Source organism: Perognathus longimembris, chromosome 1 (assembly GCF_023159225.1).
Source record: "Perognathus longimembris pacificus isolate PPM17 chromosome 1, ASM2315922v1, whole genome shotgun sequence".
NCBI lineage: Eukaryota > Metazoa > Chordata > Mammalia > Rodentia > Heteromyidae > Perognathus > Perognathus longimembris.
This window is the reverse complement of record NC_063161.1, coordinates 15,551,660-15,569,256: the sequence shown is the minus strand read 5'-3', so window position 1 is coordinate 15,569,256 and position 17,597 is coordinate 15,551,660. Positions and strand designations below refer to the sequence as shown.

The 17,597-nt window shown below is 40.3% G+C and overlaps 1 protein-coding gene across 2 annotated transcripts in view; it reads left to right on the top strand.

Moving 5' to 3' along the window:
- The window catches only part of Ano4 (anoctamin 4), a 341,279-nt gene that overhangs the window by 21,993 nt on the left and 301,689 nt on the right, over nucleotides 1–17,597 (top strand). For both annotated transcript variants that reach the window (XM_048357392.1, XM_048357385.1), the window contains exon 3: nucleotides 2,446–2,697. In XM_048357392.1, the coding sequence (XP_048213349.1) occupies nucleotides 2,446–2,697 (252 nt within the window). The remainder of the gene's footprint in view (nucleotides 1–2,445; nucleotides 2,698–17,597) is intronic.

Below are 17,597 nucleotides of genomic sequence, written 5' to 3'. Positions count from 1 at the left end.
ACATCATTCTGTTTAATCTCTGTCATTTGAAAGGATAGCTTCTTTATCTTCTGGTGGTAAATTCCTACTTTACCCATGTAGCAGCAACTTAAGAGCCTTATAGGCAATGAACACCGAGTTTTCTCAGGACAGCCTACAAGTTTGAGGGAGCTGGGGGTGGAGGAGTTCTTCCATGACTCTTCACAGCTTTTGGATGTAGCCAGTGTTTGTGCTGACACTGAACTTAAAAGGAGTTGAGATGCCTGTTTCTGCCTCCCTCCTCCCTTCGTAGGGGATGCGATGGAGAGTGAGGAGGAATGGGCAGGCCACCATGTGACATTCCCATTCTTTCTTCTTAGATACCAGCTGTTCCCCTGTTTGGCTCTTCTCTCAAAATACTGTGACCTCATTGCTACTTTTAAATTTAGACTGCCCCATTTATGTTCCATTATAATTATTCAAATCTTATTATAACTCATTTGTATCAATACCATGGATTAAAATATTTGCTAATGAACTCCATTTCAAAACTAAAACAAAGAAAATGCTCGTGAGCCATGTGAACAATATCTTTTTAACATTAAGGAAATGCCATGAATTAACTATAATTTTATAAAAGGCATGATAAAACCTGAAATTATAAAGAGCCCAGAGTTCCTTAGAAATAAACAAAGAATATTTTGGAGGAGGAAAGAACTTACATTTATTAAATGATTGTGATGAATTAGAGGCATTTAAAGTATTGTCTTTAAGGTCTAAAATATGGCATTTTGATATGTGTAGTCACACAATCATTGCAGCAAAGCAAATTAACATTTCCATTGTCCCGTGGTTACCTTTCATTTTGTGTATAGTAAAAGCACCAAAGCTTTACTCTTTTAGCAAATTTCTAGTGTGCACTACCCTAGTATTAAGCACAGCTTGTATCTCCAGATTTACTCATCTTACATAACTACAACCAGATACCTTTTAACCTACATCTCCCCACCCCTTTGGTATCTACCACTTTGTTCCCTGTTCCTTCATATTTGTCCTTCTTTCTTCCTAAAGATTCCATAGATACATGAGATCATGTCATAGTTTTCTATTTGCATCTGGCTCATTTCACTTACAAAATATCCTTCAGGATCATTATATTGAGGCTGGTGGATAGGATTCCCTTTATAAAGGCTGAATAGTGTTCTACCTTTTATAGTTACTTGTTTATCCACTTATCCATGAATGGACATGTAGCTTTGAGACACTTTAAGACAATACTTCCACAGTGTGCTCTTTCTTTTTTTTTTCCTTATAATGATTGCAAAAGGGTTGGAAAAGGTGGGAAAAGAGAGATTTAAGTAAGTTTATGAATCAAGTAAGGAGGCTAGATCCTATCATTCTTATTCTTGAAGGATTTTCTAGTATAAATACAGGGAAATACATTTTCAGCTTTTTACAATGTAAAAATAGGGGTTGGGGATTTAGCTCAGTGGAGGAGCACTTACCTGGCAAGTACAAGGCCCTGAATTTGGTCCTCAGCTCTGGAAAAATGAAAAGTCATATTAAAAAAATGTAATGAAATGTTAGTTTACATAGAACCATCTGGAAGCTCATTTCTATGGCCTCATAGTGCCTTAGAGGCTATGGGAAATTCAACTGTAGTCATCACAGACAAATTAGCTTCTGAAGATAAGCCGAATGAATAAGATCAGGCTAAAAGGAAGGAACACAGAAGTCAGAAGGATCACTTCTTTCTCCATGCATCACCTCTCCTGAGAAGCCTCATCCATGCTCTCTGATCGTGGTGAGGGATGCCCAGTGAGGAAGGAGATCCAGACCCAGGTGGGCTGTACATTGCATTCAGCAGCGGCATTCCAGTGCCTCCACTATGTCATCTCTTGCTTCATTGCAAGTTTTGCTGATAAGCACAGGGAGCTGATGATCCCTCACTCCAGAAAGGGCATTCCCTGGAGTCTCCTTAGGCACCTTGTGGGAAGATAAGCGAGAAGAGATGAAACAACTCAATCATGATGCCATCAGAATTTTCCTGCCCTCGAACTTTCTGGTCAATCCATTTTCTTCTATGGAGAAGTGTTCAGAAGGAATAAAATAATATGAGTAACTTGTCTAGGAAAAGTCTCTATTTCCAGCTTTCAGACTCTCTCTCTCTCTCCCTCTCTGTCTCTCTCTCTCTTTCTCCCTCTCTCCCTGTCAGTCATGGGGCATGAAGCCAGGGTCTTGGTGCTGTCCCTGAGCCCTTTTGCTCAAGGCTAGAGCTCTACCACTTTGAGCCACAGCTCCACTTCCAGTTTTCTGGTGGTTAACTGGAGATGAGAGTCTCATGGACTCTCCTACCTGGGCTGGCTTTGATCCATGATCCTCAGATCTCAGCCTCCTGAGTAGCTAGGATTATAGCTGTGAGTCACAGATGAGAGACTAACATAGGGCTTGATTTTGGCTACTGACCTCATGTGTTTGTCTCACCAGGTTATGATGTGGCTGGGCCTGTTGCGATTGGGCTTACCCACTGGAAAAATCCTTATGCTCAAGGCAGACCCACCCTCCCATCAGATCTGCCCCTCTTCATCTCTAACGATGCAGGCATCCCAGTGTACCACCAGTCCTTCACCCGGAAGGCTGACCTGGCCACGCCTCTGTCTTGTCCAGCCTCACTGTCCATCACTCCAGTGCCTTCTTACAGCAGCAGTAGCCAGGAGACCCTGAGTCAAGACACAACAGGTAATAACATTGGCTTTTGTGGGAGGTTCAGGACTCAGGGTATCTAAGAGTCCTTTATGAATTTGCCTGATGAATGAATTATGCCTGATGGATGAATTACACATGTATTTCTGCTCGTGAGGTACTGTAGACTTCAGCTATACCTCTAGATTCACTGCCTTTCATAAATTAGATGGAACAGAAGGAAGGTGGTATATGTTTGGAAATAGGTGAATGCAGTATTAGTCCCTTTTGGTAAAATGTTATCCGGATTTTAACTCAGAGTCAGATTCTAAGATCTGATATATGACTTTTTGTTTCATTTTCCTAGTTCTCTATTTAGTGACAATGTACCTATCCTGGACTAAACTCTTATATTCAATAGAATAATCAGAAAGTCATTTTTGAATACCTTAGTTAAAAACCAGTTCAGGCTGGGAATATGGCCTAGTGGCAAGAGTGCTTGCCTCCTACACATGAAACTCTCGGTTCGATTCCCCAGCACCACATATATGGAAAACGGCCAGAAGGGGCGCTGTGGCTCAGGTGGCAGAGTACTAGCCTTGAGCGGGAAGAAGCCAGGGATGGTGCTCAGGCCCTGAGTCCAAGGCCCAGGACTGGCCAAAAAAAACACCAGTTCATGATGTTAATTATTGAAGTCAAGGGTCTGTAAATTGCTGCCCATGGACCAAGTCTGACCAGCTGCCTCTTTGTACATGTACAGCTCAAGAACGAAGAATAATTTTTACATCTTAAGTGGTTAGAAAAACATTTTTATAATAATAATATTTTGGAATGTGTGAACATTGAATACAATTGAAATTTTAGTGTTCACATAGCGGATTTTATTGCTACAAGCCATTCATTTGTGTATTATCTCTGTCTGTTTTTATGGCAAGCAAAACTGAGTAGTTGTGGCCAATTCTTTCTGGCCCATAAAGCCTAAAACACTTGTTATCTGGATGCCCTTGAGAATATGTTTGCTGACCACTGAGCTATGTGGTGTTTTGTAAATCATGACTTAAACAATCAGAGCAAGAAGACTTTTTTTTGTAACATCTTGTCTTAAAATTTATCACCCATATCACACTTGAATTCAGTTGCAGAAAGTTGATTGTCCATCTACCCAGGTGGTAATAGCCAGTGAATTGTTTTTTACTTCTAAAGTCTGAGTTGGAGGTGTATGATGGAGTGTGGCCTACCATGTTTTCCTGCTGTAGATAGAGGATTTAGAGATAATGGTTTAATCAGCCAGATGCAATGTGTATAGCTCCTGTGGTGGAAAGAAATCATTGAATGTTGAGATCCTACAACATTCAACATTTCACAGATGCTGCCACCTAGAGAAATGATGCCGAAGTGCAGAAGCTTGATATACTACCACATCTGAACTTACAGAAACAGGAGATCTCTGAGCCCTGTCCCAGGAAATATCGTGTTCATGGAACACTGTGGATTTTGACCCTCTGTACTGTGCAGATTTCCCCTTCCTCTTGAATCCTGTTTCCTGCAGTTTTCCTTAGGGACAATTCTAAGACATCTTTGGATAAATGACTAAATCAAAATCAGAGAGACAGATAATGAAGAATGATGGAGAAAATGTGCAAAAGATCAGCTCTACATGTGGTAACATTAACTATCTTTTTTGTATGTGCTGGCACTAGGGCTACTCAGGGCTGGGGCACTGTCCCTCAGCTTTTTCATTCACAGCTGGCCCTCTACCACTTGAGCTACTGCTCTGCTTCTGGCTTTTCAGTAGTTAATAGGAAAGAAGACTCTCAGAGACTTTCCTCCCCAGTCTGGCTTCAAAGCCTCAGAACTTCTGAGAAGCTAGGATTATAGTCATGAGCCACGGGTACCTGATTTAAACCATCTTTCTGTTTATCATGATTAAGGGTCAATTTGACAGAGAAAATGACCTTGGACTGAACAACTTTTTCTGAATAGTGAATTTGAAATGTGTTTTAGATTTTGTGATGAAGGAAAATGCTTCTTGCTTTAGTTGAATAGCATCTGAAGTTAGGAAATCAAGCGCTTTCTTAGACCATGCAGTGGGAAGGTTATGGCATTTCGCAACAAAGATGAGGGCAATGGCAGCTGCCACGTGGTTATTTTATCACTTTCTCCATCAGCCTGCTTCTCTCTTTCCATAAAGCACCACACTCAGAAGCAGTCAGATTTTTGGAGGTTTCTATTTTTATCTTGTAGGCTTTCAAAAACAAAATAAAAGCCCACAATTCTCTTCATTCCTGGGAACTTTCCTTTCCTGATGAAAAACTGATTTCTTTTTCCCTAAGTAACTTTATTATTGTTATCATTCTCGTTTGAATCTTTACAAAGCAAGCCTGAACATCTACAGATATACTGCAGAAGCATGGAGTAGCATTTTATTTTGGAAAATTGTGGTTGTTATTGCATTATTTATTTATTTATTTATTTATTTTCACAGCATTGTATTGATTTTTTTGTGTGCCAGTACTGGGGATTGAGCTCAGGGCCTGGGTACTGTCCCTGAGCTCTTTTGCTCAAGCTAGCACTCTAGCACTTGAGCCACAGCTCCACTTCCTGCTTTTTGTGACTGATTGGAGATATGACTCTCATGGACTTTTCATAGGCTGGCTTTGGACCATGATACTCCAGTCTCATTCTCCTGAGTAGTTAGGATGAAAGGCATGAGCCACTGATAACCAACAGCTTATTGGTTTTAATATGTAAAAATTTTGCACAAAGACTTTCATCTTCTTTTCCCATTGTTTTTAAAATGAAAGTTACTGTTGTTATTAATTAATATATTAGTTTTTTGTGGTACTAGAGTTTGAATTCCAGGCCTTGTACTTGCTAGGCTAGCACTCTACTGCTTGAGTGATTCCTTTGCTTATGGCCAGTTTTCTTAAAAATTTGTAGTGCTGAGGATTAAGTCATCCTCTAGTGCACAGGATATAGCCTCTAACTCATTACTCCACATCCATGATTGGCGGTTTCTCCTCTTGTGTATTGTAACTAGCCCTTGCAATAGAATACCTCCTTTTGAGCATTTGCCGAGCAAAATTCTCTCTCCCTAGGACTGTCCTTGTTAAAGTAGATTCTCAGTCAGCACCTTTGTTTTTTCCTTTTTCGCTGTGTCCTTTAGCGCTTCTTAAATTACATCACAGGCTGCCCTTAGGTCTTTTCTTGTTCACTTGGTCATCAGTTTCTCAAGCTTGGCACTTTGGACATTTTAACTAATTCTTAGCTATAGGAATTGATATTCTGATCAGTGTTTGATGTTTATCTGCATTCCTAGTTTTACTGAACACCTATCACTGGTGTCCACCAAAGCTGTCTCCAGACATTGCCAAATGTCCCCTTGAGGAGATAGAGGGGGGTGGCAAAGTCATCTCTAATTGCAGACCACTAGCTTACACCACTTCAATCTGGTTCTATCCTCTGGAGCTTTGCTTGGTGGAAGAATATGGTAACTTAATCATTGGAGACGGGCTCGTGGGTTCTAATGGTTTTATCCCCTTTTGTTCCAAGGGTCTTTTGATAACTGTGCCTTAATCTAAAGTCTAGAGGGAATTTCTTTGTAAAGAGGGAGGTTCCCCTTCCCCGAAGAAAGGGAAGGCATCTTTTGACATCCATTCTCTTTGCCCACCAATCCCCTGTGTACACACCTGAGAAGTTGTCACAAGCCAGACTTCTGTTTTTGCCAAGACCATCAGTAAGCAATAACTTGTCCCTTTCACATTGTGTTCTCCTTTCCCTGTCTCCTATGTGTTTACCACTTTCCCTTCTTTGGGCTCCTCCTAGAGTTTCCTGCTACATCGAATTCCTAAGCTTCTTTATAGGATTTGGTGAAAGTTAAGGGAGATATGAAATGACTGTTCTGTGTTGGAGGCCATATAGCGTTCATTCCCCAAGACTAGAGCTTTTTCTTTCTGTCTGAAGTCTGAGCAGGGCTCTGTGTCTTGTCACAATATGGAAGATGTTCTTCAGGTGACATAGCGAGGCTTTGCGCTACATGGAGAAATATTAAGTTGCATCCTGTTACAATGATGCTATGAATTTGCCTTAGAAGAGGTGCCCATTTAACGGCAGGAACTCAATGTCTTTCAACAAATTGTGACCAGATACTTTCAGTATGGAGGCCACAGGAAATAGGGGGAGGTTAAATTTCAGAGACAGAGTGCCACAGTGACCCTGCAACCCGAGTACTGATGTGACTGGGAGATGCAGCATGAGCTGTCCTTGCTGGCAGCCCCATGTGCTCCTGTGCTCCCCACCCAGAGAGCCTCCTCATCCACCTCTGCTTGCTCATGCTATGGCCAGTTGGTCTAAAGTATTTTGCAGTACGTTCCCTAGCAATTCCCATAGAGTAGAGTAACCAAGGACCATTGAACCCCTACACAAACAGAACAATGTGAGCTAGAGACAGATTCTAAGTCATTATATTCAAGTGAGTTTCTCTCTTTCTCTCTCTCTCTCTCTCTCTCGCGTGCACGCGCGTGTGTGTATGTGTGTGTGTGTGCATGCCAGTGCTGGAGTTTGAACTCAAGGCCTGGGCACTGTTCCTTAGTCTTTTACTCCAGGCTAGTGCCCTACCACTTGAGCCACAGCTCCACCTCTGGCTTTTTGGTGGTTAATTAGAGAGAAGAGCCTCAAGGACTTTATAATTGAGCTGGCTTTGAACCATGATCCTCAGATCTTAGCTTCCTGAGTACCTAGGACCACAGGTGTGAGCCATTGGCACCCAGCTAAAGTGACTCTTATAGGAAAGATAGAGTTGGATCTTTTCATTATTGTTGTTTATATCTCCTCTTAAAGCCCCTTTTACATGGTAGAGTTAGATCATATTGAATGTGGTCATTGAGACAGTTGGATTAATCTCTCATGGTAGTGACTATTTTCTATTCACTATATTTGTCTGTAACAGCAGGACAAGTTTGAGGAGAGGTGGATCAGGTGAGCGCTGATGTGCTAAGTCACGAGCCTGTATACAAAAGCTGATTCCAGGGCAGCTGGAGGTAAATGTGTCCCTCACACTGAAGGTCAGGCCCCGAGTGCTTTTTTCATAGAAGTAATGCTAAAAAAAAGGGTAGTTGGGTGGCTGATAGTCTGCTATTTCATTTAGGCATTCTGTGGGTTAATGGACATTTGAGAGAAGGCCTAGAACTTTAAATTGTACTTAGGTTGTGGCTGCCTGTATCTTAGAAGAGGATCATTTTGCACAAGTTATTTTGATGAGTAAATTGGCTGTGAGAAGTAAATCACTCACACTAAGCATTCTTCATGTTTCCTACTGGCTTTTTGTTTTCATAAGCTTGGCTGTGTTCTTCCTTTTTCTAAAAGGATGCTACCCTGTCATTCAGTGTCTGATTCTAGCTCAATCCTCTTCATTCCTTCTCGATGGGTGGTGGTTATTTTTAATTTCAGAAGATTGAAAACATCAGTGGATAAGGAAATGATTGATGGCATATGAGGACAAAGTCACCTAAATGATGGAGCTGTGAAGTTACTTGAGGACTTCTAACTTAAGAAGCTAGAGAGATTTAATTAAAATCGTATTCAATTTGCAAAAAGTGATGTACTTCAGGATCAGATGGCACTAAGATGCTTCAATAAAGTCATCCATTCATCCACTCAGCCAAATTCTTGCTACCCAAACTGGGGCCTGTAAGAGATAAGAGGGCCTGAGCTGGGACTGAGGAAAATAGTTTGAAAGTGGTGCATGTAAGAGACATTCGGAAGATAAATTGGATAGCACTGGTGATTAATGAGGTATTATATGTGAGTGAGTGGACATCTCAAGTACTTTTAAATCAAGCTAAAACTTAAGTTCCATGGTTTGGATCAGTGATTCCCACAACTTTAGTGTGAATATTAATTACCTGGAGAGCTTGATAAAGTGCATATCTTCATTCAATAGGCCTGGGTGGTTAATCATGGATGCACTTCTTTTCCCACTTCTTTCTCTTCCTATTCTTATTCCTTCTCCTTTTCTTTCCTTCCCTTCCCTTCCTTTCTCTTTCTTATCCTTCCCTTCCATTTTGCCTTGCTCTCTCACCCCGTCTCTACTTTTCTCTTCATTTTCCCTTTTGAGGCAGGGTCTCTCTATGTAGGCCAGTTTGTCTTCCCATACACAATCCTCCCGCTTCTTCCTGCCACGTGCTGGCATTATAGGTGTGCATCACCAAGCCTACCTAGAGAATCTGCATTTCTAAGCAGTTCTCAGTGATGTTTCTGGTTATGGTGCTTGGGATTCAGTAAAAGATACAGATAAATACCTCAGAGTATATGTTCACCATCATTCAGGTGTTATGAAGAAAATGTATAATCCTCTTCTGAAAGATCCTGAGAAGTCCTATTTTCACTATAATATTGAAAACCCCACAATAAGAAGGATATTTGCTCCTTCAAACAGTTTTAAGTGGGAGGTCTGATTATTCCCCTGTTACTGGGAAATGACTGACTTATGAGATACACGTTCTTACTTTTCCACAGACATTGGTTAGATACTAAAAAGGAACCCAAGAGTCATGATACTGACTCAATAGAGAGCTTAGCTGCCTTAGTTTCAGTTCCCTAGAAACAGAGTCTGAGCCAGAGATGCACATGCGAGGAGTTTATTGGAGAGAATCCTCAGGCTCAGGGTGTGTGGGAGGTGTGTGTGGGATGCGGGAATAGGAGGATCAAGGAAGATGATGGGATGAGGGAACATTTGGGCTGTGATACTATACAAGTCAGACCTCAGATAATTGCATAGGGCGAGGCAGGAGCTGGGCAGTTTTCAAAGTTTGCCTGGATGCAAGCTGCTTCAAGGAAGGGGCAATTCCTCAAGAGAGATTCAATTGAGAGCCATCAGAGTCCAATACTCATTGCAGCTGGTGGAGTGAGAGCCACGACATCAGCTCACTACAGTGAAGCAATTAAGAGTACATAAATGAGAAAGAAAGTTGGAGAGCATAGAAGAATTCTCAAACCATAAAATGGCAAAACTCTGAAAGCCTTTAGTGGAGAAGATGACTGGCAGCTTGTATATTAAACTATTAAGTTGAATGAGGCTGTGCTTTTTTGAGATCTGGGCCATGAGAATTCCTTTAGTGGAATTTTGGATACCAATGTGTAAATTATTTTGCAAAGTATTATCAAGCAGAGGATCAGGGCTCTGATTCCAGAATGTGGGTTAATTTTCTAGCCACCAGGTAGCAAGATTTGGGTTCTTTTCTTTCCATTTTGAACTTTTTTCCCAGAAAGTTATACTTTGGTTACTTAAATGGTTAGGTAACAGATTTGGGTCCCTGTGCCCGTATTTATGATATTTCATGTTTTGGAAATGGAGCAATTCTTATTTTTTACAGGTTAATAAGAGTACAACTGATTTATGACTGGAATCATAGAATGGTAGACTTGGCCATTCTATGTGCCAAGCTTGAAATAGGTGCTGGACCCAAGCAGACATTCCTTTCTTTATAGAATGGAAATAGGGGAAAGAAACATTCAATAATGACTTAAACAAGAAAACTTAACTAGCTCTGTGTAGGCGAAGACCACTATTAGAGAGAAAAGGGAGCGGGACTAATTTGGACTTTAAAGATGCAGAAGGTCTGAGTGTATAACTTGAGCTGAGAGAGAACTCAAGGATGTGTTGAACCCTGTGAAGATGTAGTGAGTTTGTGGGCTGGAAGTGGCTGCTCTTCCCAGATCTGTTGCCCCTGATGTCGCTGTTCCCAGAAAGATGTGGTCTCTTTGAGCCACAATTTCTTCATCTGAAAGTTGGTACTATAAATGAAGGTTGAATGAGATAAAATAGGCAAATTGGACTTTAAAAAAAACCCTAAATTGCAAGTGAAAACTGTTGTTCTTATTAGTAACTCCAGCTTACTTTTATGCCTTCTCTCCTTCTTTTGCCCATCATTTACTTAGATCTTTTAGGCAGGGCTTAGATGCTGAGTCTGGTTAGAATTGAAATGCTGTGTAGCAGCTAGTTTTTCTCAGCTTGTGGCTTTTTAAAAAAAATCAATACCTAAATTAAATAGTTTCATACTGAGATCTTCTACTAATCTCATATTTTCCCTTGCTTGCCCCCAGCCTCTCATACACACATACCTGAAAAAGGATTTTCAGGGAGTAATAATCCTTATTTATCATATTCTCTGATATTTTTAAATTCCATTCCATTCTGTCCTCTAAAAAAGTGATAGTCAGGGGCTGGGGATATAGCCTAGTGGCAAGAGTGCCTGCCTTGGATACACGAGGCCCTAGGTTCGATTCCCCAGCACCACATATACAGAAAAACGGCCAGAAGCGGCGCTGTGGCTCAAGTGGCAGAGTGTTAGCCTTGAGCAGGAAGAAGCCAGGGACAGTGCTCAGGCCCTGAGTCCAAGGCCCAGGACTGGCCAAAAAAAAAAAAAAAAGTGATAGTCAAGATGCATTAGTGTGGTGTTATGTTTACTAATGCATTATAATTTAAATAATGTTAATCTAGCTGATGTAGCACCTCAAATTCTTCTGAAAATGGGTGTTTCAGGAGAATTTTGTTTTCTCGTGTGTGTGTATGTGTGTGTGTTGCATAAGGAAATAATTTCTCTTTGAAGATTGGTTACTAATATCATTTGGAAACATCAATGATGTGTGTACCCATGAGACTGTTCCACAGTTGGCAAAACTGTGATCCCTCCCCAGCTCTCTTCCCCACATTTCTCATGGATTCGACAAATAACTGGCACAGGATCCAATACCAGCTAACTCTTATCCAAGCAATACTGTATACAACATTTTAGGAGTCTAACATTTTAAGATACACAATGTTGCCATCTTAAATATATCCCCCCATGCTTATATATTTCAAGGAAGGCTTGATCTCCAGCTGATGATAGTGGAAGGAAGAACCTAATTGGAGGAAATTAGGTCAATGGAAATTTGAACTTGAGGGGTATATTGAGCCCCTAGACACTTTTTTTCTCTTCCACTTTACAGTCATTAACTGAGCAGCTTTGCTCCAGCATACATGCCCTCTGTTGTTCAGCATTCCACAGGCCCAAAGTTGACAGAGTCAAGTGATTATGGACTGAAACCTCTAAAATTGTGAGCCAAAATAAACATTTCCTTCTTTTAAGTTGTTTATTGCAGAGAAAGAAAACTAACATGTAACAGTAAGCATTGGCTCATGCTCTAGAATCTGGAAGGTAGCCATGTGGCTCTGCTGATCTTGGATGGGCTCACTCAATACATAGGAATTGGCAGGTAGTGGCTGTTTCAGAGACCTGAGCTGGAGCAATGGAGATGCCTCAGCCCTTAGCCAGTTAGCCCTGGCATGCTACATGACAGTGATAGAGCTGCAAAAGAAAGAGCCTTCTGCTGGCAACCACACTTGCCAGTATTCCATTGGCCAAAGTCATGTCATGTGATTGAGCCCAGAGTTATAGATGAAGCGTAACATCACTCTCAGTGAACGGCACTGCAAAGATAGGTGACTAATCAATATGGAATGAGGGAATTATCAGTAGTCAAGAAACAAAGACATAATCATCGTAGATTATGTATAAATGGTCTCCTTGACCCCAAAGAAATCCTTTGCACAAGTAGGTTTCAGATCTGAGTCCTTTGAGGTCTGAACCAGGGATATTTATTTAAAAGTGACACCATGTTGTCCTCCTTCTGTGTGTTCCTACCTAAATTGTCTTACAAAGTCTGTACTCTTCAGATCATTTTAGAAAAGCAGCTGCTGGTAAACCACCTGCTCTGCCAACACCTAGGTCCTAGCTGTAAGGCATCAGTTACATTAAGCCACAAACTACCCATATATTTTACTTTTATTCTTTCTAGCTCTTCTAAGATATTTATTTATTTTAATATTTATTTTCTTGTTACTTTTTACTTTATAATTGTTTTTATTATACTTCAGTAATTGTACAAAAGGGGTTCAATTCAACATGTCAGGTTTTTTTCAGTACAATGCGCCCTGATCAATATTATCATTCTCTGCCAGCTGTCCCAACCCCCCACCCAAGTTACCTGTTTACAAGATTTAATCCACTGTATTGTAGCATTTGAGTTGATTCATGAAGTCAGATGTTTAAATGAGATTTTTAACAAATAAAGCTATCAATGGCATATAGGAAGATACTGTTGTACTTTTTATTTTTGCCAGTCCTGGGCTTGGGCTCTGGGCATAGGAACTGTCCCTGAGCTTCTTTTTCTCAAGTCTAATGCTCCACCACTTGAACCACAGCACCATTTCTTGCTGTTTTTGAGTAGTTTATTGGAGATAAGAATCTTGAGAACTTTCCTTCCCCAGACTGGCTTTGAACTGCAATCCTCAGATCTCAGCTTCCTGAGTAGCCAGGATTACAGGCATGAGCCACCAGGGCTCAGCTGAAATAAAAGATTGTCTTTTGCTCAACTTTTCCTCTAAGAAGATGGTCCCAGTTTTCTAGCTGTTCTTGGACATCTCTACCTGAATGTTATAATGAGCATGTATCTGAACCATTCCTGTAGTCTCTGCTTCAACAAATTGCACCACCATTCATCTTGTTTCTCCAACAGGAATCAAAAAGTCATTTTCAGCCCCTCCCCCCTTACACTCATTCTCTACCAGTTCTTTTTTTCTCTAGGGAGTAACGGCTGACACCATTACTCATCCAGACACTAAAATTGTTCTCATTCACTGGGCCAAGGCTTTTGCTCCGGACTGGAGATACGAGAGTGACTAACATATGACTCTTTCTCTTTGGTGCCCAGTATCAAGTCAACAAGGTGAATTGTGAACACAAAACTCATAATGTGGGGCTGTGAACAAAGTGTTCTCTCTCACCCCTCCCTCAACAAGTTGCTCATCAGTTCTTGCTCATGCTGTTTCAAACATGTCCTTCAAAATCTATCATCTTCTCTTTATTTCTGTGGTCACTGCCACAGAAAATCTTAATCTTTTCTAAGTTTGTACCTGGATGGGGCAGTAGCCTTCTACCTGGATTTCTTGTCTTCACACTTATATTTCCCAGTATATCTCCCTTCCCACAGTCAATGTCTGAAACACACAGCCAAATATGCTATTCTTTGGCTTAGATACAATTCTTGGGGTTATCGGTTCTTCAATTAGATGCAGAAATTCCAAGTGACCTAGAAGTTCCACTCATCAGTGGAATTCTATTCTAAATAATGGGAAATGGGTCCTCATAACAAGTGCTCATAAAAGCAGCACTATTCACAAGGGAATAAAAGATAAAAGAAGTATACACAAAATATTATATATTTATGCAATGGGATATTACTCAGTCCTAAAGAAGAGTATTGCTAGTGCTACAAAATGAGTGACCCTTGGATTCACTGCACTGTGTAAAAGAAGCCAGATTCAAAGACCATATATTGAATGATTCCATTTATGTGCACAATCCAGAAAAGTCAAATCTATAGGGATCGCAGAAGCATGGCGACTGGGGCTAGAAGAGGCGTTGAAATAGGAGTGGCTATCTGGTGTGTATAGGGTTTCCTTTAGAGGTGTTGAAAACTTTCAGGACCTGGAAAGTTGTGAGAGTCGAAGCAACATTATGGACATACTATATGTCATGATTATTAAATTTTATATGCATATACTACAATAAAAGTTCCCAATCCCCTTACATACCTCAAAACCCATCACTTTTCCCTGGCCACCTATGGTTTAAAGTCATACTTATAGTATATAAGACTCCATGGTCTAGCCCAAACTATATAACTAGCTTTGTAGTCTCCACGCATCCTGGGTTCCAGATGTACTGGGTATACTTTTAATGTCCTTTGCTTATGTTGAACTCTTACCTTAATGCCAAAGTTTTTCTATTCTGCTTTAATGAGATTCAGGGTCTGAGCCAAAGGCTAGTTGCTCAGTGAGCACTTATTTTGGACTCACACATGTTCCTCTGCAGTTCCATGCACTTACTTAGATAATTGACTACAGCCAATTATGGTGAGTGTGTCTCCATGCCAGATGGTGAGAGCCATTGAGGCAGAGAAAATGGCTGCTTTGAATTTAGTTTTGTGTATGACACATAATAGTTGATATGCATAATAATGACTGAATTAGATGACTTTATTATTTATATTTTGGTTCTGTCCTTAAACTTGTCTTTAATTTACAGCTCGCTAACAATTCTTCTTCTTCTATTAGAATCACTCTTGGTTATCTTCATTGAATTGCCTTAACAGATTTCTTCCTGCTCTTCTCTTACCTGCTCAACGCACATTTTGGTTTCTTGGCAATGGGAGCATTCACTTTGCCTTCCTTTGCTCTCAAATTTGAATAATTTGATAATTGCAGCTGCTGTTCATGTTATTTCTCTATGCAGAGGAGTTCTTGGTTACCTGAGCACTTAACCATTTCCCCTGTTCTAGGTCATGTCTGACAGAGTTATGACTGTCATTTATTATTGTATCAGAAGGTCACTGGCATAGTTTTCAAATGGCTTCTGATTGGTCAAGCGTGAAGAAATATAGGAGAGGTTACCCCACTTAATTTCAACACATTTCTTCTTTTTGTGTCGTCATCATCATCACTATCCTTACTATTTTTTTCTCAAGTGTGAGATACATTTCCCTGATGAAATAAAATGAAATCATAATTTTTCTAGAAGTTATACCTAAGTAATTTTAGATGGTTTATATTATCCATCCATATCGGTAGCATTGGATGTCAATATTGCAAAGGCTATAATTAATCTTAGAGGCCTCAATGTTAGAAGACCATCTTGTCTGCCCCATAATACCACTATTCATTGGAGCCTTCCTATTGAAAAAGTAGATTAGCAAAGATTCAGGATAAGACAGAAGGTGTCATTGAGATTTCATGGAACATTGTCTTATAATGTGATTTAATGAGGGAATAAGCATTGACAAGGCAGTTCCAGGCTTAATGCAAGGAACAGGAGAGAAGGAAATTAGAAGGTACTCTTTTCCCACTCCACTCAACATTTGAGCTGTATAAATTAACTTGTACTACTTCTTGAGTGACAATGTTCTCCTTTAATTAAACCTCAGTAACCCAGACCATACTGGGCATGATTTTATCATTTATTTCCTCAGACTAAACAAATGAAGTAGGGCTAGTGATAATGTATGTACATAATTTTGTTTTTGTAAGAATTTAAAGAATTAGCATAAAAGCTCTTTATAACAGTGACATTTAATGACTGCTATGACTTTTATGATCATAAAAACAGATACTTGGCACTTGGCACTGATGCCCCATGCTTGTAATATTTGCTACTCAGGTTCAGAGCCAGCCTGGGCAGGAAAGTACATGAGATGCTTAAGTCCAATTAACCTATAAAAAGCCAGAAGTAAAATTGTGGTTCAATAGGTGAAATAGCTACCTTGAGTGAAAAAGCTAAAGGACAGCACCCAGACTCTGAGTTGAAGTTCTAATACCAGTACAAACAGCAACAACAAATTTCCAAACCCAGATACTTACTTAATTCACTCAGATATTTTGGGTACCTCTTATTTAAAGTCTAAATTTTTGTAAAACTGAAGGTATAAAGTCAGGCACCAGTGCTTCATGCCTGTAATCCTAGCTATTCTGGATGCTGAGATCTGAGGATCATGGTTTGAAGCCAGCTCGGGCAGGAAAATCTGTGAGACTCTTATCTCCAATAACCTACTCAGAAAAGTGGCTAGCCTTGAGCACAAAGAGGCTTAGGAACAGTGCGCAGACCCTGAGTTCAAGCCCAAGGACCAGAAAAGAAAAGAAAAGAAGAAATGTGTATCTAACAAAGGAGATAATTGTTATGATTCAACATCATGATTTCTTAGTTTCCCTCCTCTACTGTTTTATTTATCATATATAGTCATACTTTATAAGCCAACAAAACCCAGTTTTTAATCCATAAGAAAATGAAAAACCAGTAAGTAAAACACGACTCTAATTCTGTACTTCCACGCATCCTTTCATTACTCAACTCCATCGTGGAGATATCTTTATCGTTTGCCTTCACTTTCCTATCTCAGTCATTCCACTCTGCAGCTGGCATCTCCTTTACAGAGTATTGGCATCTTCTTCGTGACATTGTCTTCCCTAGTTACCTCCAGGTTACTATCTTAAGTAGATAACTTCCTGTCCGGGCCATTCCCTACTCTTTGATGGGTACTTCATCTCCTGGGCCATTTCCTCTTTGAAGCTCTTCAGCTATGAGTTCTACTTTCCTGGTCTGCCTCATATCTTCCTTTACTAACTCCTTGTCCATAAGCCCCTTACATATCATGTACACAACATGTTTGGCTTTCCTCTCTTGCTCTCTCTGCCCTTCTTAGTCTTGTCCACCACTCCTGTTTCACTTACACTCCATATTTTGGAGTGTATTTTGGCTCATATTTCTCACCTGAGCCTTTGCTGACTTCTTTCTAGGTGTTTCCATCTGACTGTCCTACAATCATCCCAACTTATTAACCAAAACCCAGTTTCTTTTTAGTTCCTTCTGTATTTTCTAGGTTAGTGTTGTATACCCAGTTGCTAGGCTAATCATAGACTTTCTTCTACCCTGCTCATCATATCAGGATGTGAAGAGGGTAATCATGTTGAGTGTATTTCTTTCTCCCCATTTTCACTTTCCCCAAAGTGACTCAGAATTTTGTCACTTTCAATTGAACTATTATTTGTCACTAGTTTTCCTTGGAGTCTGACCCATCTATTCTCCATAGGGCTACTGGCTTTCTCTCATGTGTGTGTTTGTTCATCTCACTTCCTTTTGAAAACTTTAGTGGTTTCCAACTGTGCTGTCTAGGGAATCAAGTTTCAAGTCTCTCTAAGGCTTCCTGATTGAGTTCTGCCTGACACTTCTCAATCTCATCTCTGATTACTCCTACCCACTCTTTTTTACCCTAACAACTAAGGTAGGTGTCACTGGAAAGGCCTTGGATCCTGTGTGTCAAGATCCTTAACTTTTATGGAGAGTGGAGCCACTGTAGGCAAT